At 35.2% G+C, this 8144-nt stretch overlaps 1 protein-coding gene across 1 annotated transcript in view; it reads left to right on the top strand.

The window, feature by feature from the left end:
* The first annotated feature begins 1664 nt into the window (after window positions 1–1664).
* LOC110322064 (olfactory receptor 6K6) overlaps window positions 1665–8144 on the top strand; it is a 15186-nt gene continuing 8706 nt past the window's right edge. The window contains exon 1 of the mRNA XM_021198597.1: window positions 1665–1821. Coding sequence (XP_021054256.1) covers window positions 1665–1821 — 157 coding nt within the window. The remainder of the gene's footprint in view (window positions 1822–8144) is intronic.

The raw sequence follows: 8144 nt of genomic DNA, 5'->3' as shown, positions 1-8144 counted from the left end.
TAGATATTGTCTGGGAATCTCACGACAGAGGAAGAATTTATGTGAACAATGTTATTAAGAACTGGTTTCTACTAACTATGGTTGACAAATATCTCTTTTACAGCTTCCTAAAATGAAGCACACACACACACACACACACACACACACACACACACACACACACACACATACACACACACACACACACACACACATTTAGGACATTTTGGTTAGTCTTATAGACACTAATCCTTCAGAATTTCAGTAATAGAATTATTGAAAACTGAAAATCTAGCAACTCTGAAGATTTCAATTTTCATAGACATAACTCATGAAGATGAATATTCAAATGGAGTTATATTACTTCTACATTATATAATGTATTATTATCTCATCCTTATTAGCTTAAATTACTTTTATAAACAACCTCTTCAGTGTGGTCTTCAATTCCTTTCCACTACCAGACTCGAAAACCTTTGTATGTTCAGTCTGAGACTATGTAGCATACAAAACACATGACTGAAGAGTTTTAAAGAAAGTTTATCAACATCACATTCAATGAACCAGTTTTTAACACAATTGCTTCAAACATACATTTTGAGTTGAAACTTGATGCCATAAATTTTATTAGTAAACTCAGTCCAAGTTTACTACCATGAACAAAAAGATAGCACAAGTGAATCTGAGAACTCAGTTAAAAAGAGTTTACTGTATTAATAAGGTGATTTTGGAAGAATTAACAGTTTACTGATATCTGCAGAGGAAGAACATTAATAGTTCCAAATGGATTAGTTAAAAACATTATTTTATTTATGTTTTGTTCTGTTCTTTTTTTTCATCTTTTTTTTGTAGAAACTGATAGAAATTGGGCAAAAACATATCAACAATTGCATCCTTAATCATTAATTAAAATGTCAATATTGCATAATTACAAAATGACAGTTGTATAAATTTTATCAAAATGCCTGATAATACTGAGGGGAGTATGGAATAACAAAATCTCATGCACTGTTCGTGGGACTGTAAAACACTTCAGTCACTATAGAAGCAGCTTCTTATAACATTGCATATATATTGATTATTGATCCAGAAACCCGTTTGAAGGTATTTACCCAAGAGAAATGAGAATTTATGTTAACCTCCAAGCTTGCCATAAAATAGTTAAAATAATCTTGCTTATAAAACTCAAAATAGTCATCACAATAACAGGTGATTGGCAACTATAAACTGATCCATACATGTAATGAGTTATCATTCAACAATGAAAATGAATGGATTATTGGTAATCACACCAGCATGAAGGCTTCTGTTTTATGTGACATTTTGAAGGAGGCATTTGGACATATTGGAGAAGCATAAGCTTTCAAGGTACAGGAAGATGGGGTTTCAGCTTTAAAGGATTCTTAGAAAATTAGGGGAAATGTTGCCAACAGTGAACTTGTCCTCTATTTTGAGTTTTCATGTTACACTTACCTTACCTGTACCACTGGATTAAACTCCACATCAGTAATAATCCCTCTGACCCTCAATTTCCACTAAATACAAATGAAGGGGGTGGTTCACTTTCTCCATTTTCTCCCTCTGTTTTCATGATTTCATTGAATGACTAAGGACTTTGTTGTTAATATTTTCAGTTACAGTTGGCATCTTCCCAGCTGAGGTCCTAGCAATTTGGGGCAGCCAGCATGGTAATAATGAGATATAATGCCAGTAACAATGTTGGAAAGCACACAGCTCTCCTAGTGTACCAGCAAGAGGTACAAGATCGTGTACAGCAAATTGTAACTACCTTATTGTTCCCGAGAGTCTTAGAGCCACTCTGGAACTTCCTAGTAGGTCTTGGTATGAGCAGATTCTGCAAAAACCCTTTTCTAACCATGCTAGTGTATCTGTGGAACTTGTAGCAAAAGCAACATCCATGAAGGATGGAAGCATATAGTTCATATTAATACTTTTTTCTAAGTAAAATCTCTGATGAGTTCACCTGATAGATTAAAGAATAAAAAGCAATGATGCTAAAAGCCAGGACATTTTGTCAGGAAGATGACAGATTCCAGATGTCCTGGATGAAATAGTCCAGCCACATGCTTTGCCTTGTTCATGAGACCCTGTATTTACTCAAGAAAAATATTTGAGCAAATGCTAAGCTCTTTCTCCTAAAGCCCACAAGCGTTTCTCTTCCTTCTGCCATTACGTGTTTGAATATGGTTAGAGGATCCCACCGGCATCCATCCAGATATCTCAGTGTTCAAAAACAAATAGCATTGAGTGTTAAATCAACGTTCTTCTGTCCCTTGGGTCGCCTGGAGATCCTAAGTCAAAGTGAATATCAAACAGAGAAGGAACGGTCTTGCTGTACAGTCCAGGATGATATGGAAATCATTATGTACCTTAAGGTGGCCTACAACTCATGGGAATTCTCCTGCTTCAGCCTTCTGAGGTCTGTCTCAAATGGGCTTCCTGAAATTGGACTTCCTAAGGTGATTTTATAAATGAACCTTATCATCAATGACATAAAAAAGAAAACACACAATGCTCTTAGTTCCCTAATTACCCCCCCCAAGACCTTTGCTGTTGCCTGACCACAGTGATTCTCATTGGGCTCTGTAATCCTCCACTGTGATAATTTCTGTTATTAAGCTCATTACTGGTATCAATGCACTGTCCACATATGCCTCTCTGATGCAGTCTCTGGTAATTGCTGCAGTCTCTACCGTCTTAGGGAAGTACATGAAATAGCTGTAAACCCAGTTAGTTGCTGGTCTCAGCCCTCACCATGACTATTCATGAGACTGTTAACAAGTCCAGGACCGACATACTGAAATTCTCTTATTGGATAAGACAATTAGGTAGAAATCAGCTCTGATCCTACTAAGCTTTTAACTCCTACAGATGCTCAGAAGAGAGTGAGGCCTCAATGCTGACAAAGGAAACACAAGCAAGTGGAAAGATGCATGTGACATCTAAACACAGAGACAAGATTATCCTGAGGTGCAGAGCAAGCTGCCTGGTAACTGACCACAAACTAATCTACATATATGGATGACAATCATGAGAAGTTGTCAAAGCAGAGGGAAAGCTGTAGCTTGTCCTTGGATTCTAATTTTATTTAGAAAACTCTGAGGATGTCATAACAGAGGGAAATAACAATAGCAGTAAAAAAAAAAGGTAATTATTCTGATATGTCACATAAACAATGATATTACCACTGACTTCTGTATGTATGTTTTTCTTTCTCAAGATAAATGCTATTCCTCAATATTATTCAGTTAATGGAAGGAACGCTAGCTAAGTGACTCTCCCCCTCTACCAGCTTGGACGTTTATCTTCATGAAAATGTTCCACCTACATCTCAGACAGATTTGAATTCTTCTCTTACCTCCACATGGAACAATGAGTTCCCGTCTTTTCCCTGGACTTACTCAGTTTAAATCTCCCTAGTTCATGAAGGAAGACTGTTATACCTATTTCTAAAGCCTTCTCAGCAAGATTTATCTACTGCAGTATTTCCCCCTATTAATTAGGGGAATGATCTTGATTTCCCTATGGCTTTAATTAATGGTAAAGATCCTTTGATTTTTTTTCTCAAGAGTTTTCCTTAATGTAAGGTGTTCCAAAGAATGGCTATTAGTAGAACTGGGGAGTAAAAATTTTAGCAGTTATGTAAGTTTCTCTGAATATGTCATTTTTAAAAAATGGAATAAAATTGCTGACTCTAAACAACAATACTTTGAAAATGTTCACTTTGTTCCAAATTTTCTTTACTCACCTATTCTTAATTGAGATTACCGCCTCACATTTCACCCCACATCCAGTTAAGTACTTTGGAGGTTCTAATGTAGATTTCAGCATAGTTTGGGAAAGTTAGAAATTTATATATGTCAAAAACAGCAAGCTATGACCTCTCCCTATATATGATATACTTGAAAGGTGAATTACATCTCTCCCTATCAAAGGGTGAAATCTCCACCCCCTCCTAAGTCCCCTTGACTTAATCTGGCTGGTGTGTTGTAAGAGGGAGTCTGTGTGCCAGTTCCTAGACAAGCCCTACAGAAACCTTGCATACTTATACACTGCTATCCTACCTAGTAACTGGATGAACAAACTCAGTTACCCCATTATAAATGAAACAACATAGTGGGAGACTACTTTAGCAAGCTAGAAGCATAAAAGTGATTGATACAGAAATAATGATGAAGAACTGGAAAATAACCTATTTGCTTTTGACCCAAGTTGTCAGTATATGAAATTATGAGATTATTTTTGAAGTCACTAATTTTGAAAGAGGATTCGCTCTGTAGCAAAATATAACTAATTAGATCTCTTAAATCGTTTTTTCTACTTGCCCTTTTAAAATAAGACCTTTATATGACATTTTAAAAACATATGTGTTAAACATATCTATAACATATAAACATCTATCTATATGTTGAAATACCGATTATGGATATTATTTTTACTTTTATTTACTATTTACTTATTATTTTCAAAATTACATACATGTATAATATGACCATATCCACCCAGTATCCATAAGCCCATCCAGATCCTCCCTGCCTTCATGCAACTGTTGTCTTCTTCCTCCTCCTCTTATTTTTTCTTCTTCCCATTACGTTTCTCCTCCTCATAATTATTCTTCTTTTCTCTTCTTCTTGTTCTTCTCTGATAATTTCATAGACCAAATTGCTGCTGACCACAGGACATAAATGTGTGGTTATCCACTAGAACCTACCAGTAGCATACCTTTAAAGAAGAATGATTCTTTCTCCACCAGCAAACAATGTTCAGTATGCATGGACTAATAACACCTTCCTTATCTATGCAGGAATTTTGGCTAGTGTGTTCTTGTGTGAGTCTTATGCAGACAAGCACAGCTTCTGTGAGTTCATGAGTGGTGTCGTTGGAAGAGAACATGTCACAGTACTCTTTCTTGTTCTCTGACCTTTTCACTCCCCTTTTACAGAAAGTCAGGGATGCAAGTCTTTGAATACAATTTATTGCTTAAATACATTCATTGTTGTCACAGGTATATCAGAGCAAATGAAATACCTGACATCTGATGCTCATTCTATTGAACCACTTTCATTTCATGGCTCTTCCTGTACCTCATTTTCAAACATTGGCCATTGGTTCATATGGTTCAAACTAAGAGCATTGTCAAAATGATTCAGCATATCACATTTTCATGGTTCATTCCTCATCAGGTCTTTAATTACATCAAAGAACATGTCTTTGTCAACTACTTCTATTAATTCTTTTAAAATTATTAGTAATTGTTCCATAAAGAATTATACCATTTGAATATAATACTGAAATGCCATTTACATTTGTTACATTTAAGTTACTATACTAAGTAAAGGGCTATACTTTATGGTCAATAAGTTTATATTTTTCAAAAGTTTAAAATAGAAACTGTTATATTTCAGGCCTTAAATCATGATTAGAGAACTAATTTAATATTATTTACAAATTTAGATGAAATATCCACTACTGTACAGTTAACAGTCACATACATTTAAAAAAGATTTTAGGAGTTAGGGATACTGCAATGACAGTGCACTTTTCTTGTGTGGAAAATGCCCAGGGTTTGAATCCCAGGTTTACAAATCTCTATTATTCCTAATGAAATGGAATGGAACACAGGATTAAAGATGAAATTTATCATAGGAAAAATGAACATATTTTACATTTTTTCATTTAATAGAAATCAAATATGTAAGCATATGTACTTCTGTATAAATTATTACTTGTCTCTTTATCAGAAGCAATAATTAATAAAAGCCCCATTTTCCTCTTATTGATAATAAATTTTCCCCCTGCACTGTTAATTAGTCTCTACTCTTGAGAATTAATACATGTACACATGAAGTATGACCATATCCATCTCTTCCTTCTCCCATCTAACTCACTGGATTCCCACTTGTTTGCTGCTACTCCAGTTTTCTGTTGCATGTGGCAGCCAAACTTCATAAAAGAGCTGTCTATTGAATTTCCATTCCATGTTTGAGCACCAACTGATAAGCTTCTTCACATCAGGAGAATCTCTCCTTTACTTTAAATGCTGCAATGCTCCTTAATTTTCAGAATAAATTAGGGAAACCTAAATTTTACAAAGGCTCTCCAAGCTCAGTAATCCATCTCTCTTTCATTTCCTTGACCTCTAGTGTTCCGTGAGCCAGAGCTAGCACATTCCTTCAGAGGTGATAGACCCTGACTTCTTAAGCAGCTCCCTCTATGGCTCTCTTCTGGCTGTTACAGTTGCCAGGATATTCTCTCCATGTAGGTTCACCATTTTCTTCAGAGGTTTGTAGCATTCCAAATGAGTTTAAGCTTGATTCATCTACTGAAAGTTGCAGCTCCCCAATCAACTCTTGGGGAACTTATTCATATAGATTGTATTTCCTATATCCCAGAGAGCATATAATTACATGTACTTGATTATTTTCTAAAATTTTGCTTGTTTTTTTAAATGCATTAAAATTTTCTCTTCTTTTTCAAGTGTCAGTTTTACAGGGCAAGGGAATAGATAGATAGATAGATAGATAGATAGATAGATAGATAGATAGATAGATAGATAGATAGATATAGATAGATATAGATAGATATAGATAGGCAGATAGATATCATATATCATATGTTATTATACTGTTATTTATTCTTGAGAAATAATACATGTAAACAATGAAATATCACTATATCCATCTCTTCCTTCTCCCATCCAACTCGCTTTATTCTCACTTGTTTCCAGTTTTCTGGAATATACATGCATCTAAATTATTGCCTGGTATAGCAGTTTCAGTAACTATTCTCTGAATGAATAAAGAGATGACTCAGATTATACCTATACAGAGTGCTAGCATCATTTTAATTCTTTGTAGCTTTACATCTATGTACAGAATAGTTTCAGAAAATCAGAACCTATAGTTGATGTTACATGGGCTATTTCGTGGCCCCTGACACATGTGTAGCAGAGGACTGCCTTGTCTCTCCAAAATGGGAGAGGATGCCCCTAATCTTGTAGAGACTTGATGCCTCAGGGAGGGAGGTGGAGGGGTGGAGGGGTGAGGGAAGCAGCTTCTCAGAGGCAAAGGGAGGGGGATAAGGGTAAAGAACACTTGGACAGAGAACTGGGAAGGCAACATTTGTAATGCAAATGAAACAATTTTCAAAAAATAATAAAAGTCATTTTTCATATGACAAATAATTAAGTACTCTTAGTGTTTTAATTATATTAAGAGACTTTGACCTGCATTCTTTTAGGGGATTTCTTGGATACTGTGTTAGAATAGCAATATTAATTAGGTAAAAAATTTGCAAAGAGGCCAGGCAGTGGTAACACTCACCCTCCGGAGACAGAGTTCAGGGGAGTCCTGTGAGTTTGAGGCTGTCCTGATCTGCAAAATGAGTTCCAAAGCAGTCAGGACTACACAGAGAAACTCTATCTTGAAAAACAAAAACAAACAAACCAGAAGCCTGGAAAGAATGCTAACTAACAACATGAATAAAAGCATACATAGTAATTCTACAGGTGAATTGCTAGCTTTAAAAATATGCACAGAATGAGATGTCTTTGAGTAGATATGAATCAGCTATCTCATCCACCAGAAATACTGAACATCCTTTTGAGAACACATTTTTAAATGACATTTGCATATCTTTGTTCCTCAAAAAAAAATGGGAAAAACAATAAATAAATCAGTTGGAAGGTGATAGAAAAGTGCAGGCACATGGGAGCCATACTGCATATATATATATATATATATATATATATGCAAGAAAATGGGGATGTGGTAAAGTCCCTCATAGGATATGCAGAGAATATATATAGAGAAATATATTTTCAATCTTTTATTCCTTTCTTTTCTTAAAAATTTGAACCTAATATGTACTTCCAAGAATGTAATGCCAGAGGGAAAGCAAATAAATACTACATTATGTTTTCTCTTCTCTGGGGAAGAAAAGTATACTTAACCAGAATGAACTGTTAAACCTTAGAAAAGCTATCATGGGCATTGACATGGAATAAAGTTTGAAAGCATACTTAGGAGTACTACTCAGCTATTAAAAACAATGTATTTATGAAATTCTTGGGCAAATGGATGTATCTGGAGGATATCATCCTTAGTGAGGTAACCCAATCACAAAAGAAGTCACTAGATATGCAC

Source organism: Mus pahari, chromosome 5, assembly GCF_900095145.1.
Source record: "Mus pahari chromosome 5, PAHARI_EIJ_v1.1, whole genome shotgun sequence".
NCBI lineage: Eukaryota > Metazoa > Chordata > Mammalia > Rodentia > Muridae > Mus > Mus pahari.
The sequence above is the reverse complement of the archived record's forward strand: the minus strand, read 5'-3'. Positions and strand labels throughout refer to the sequence as shown.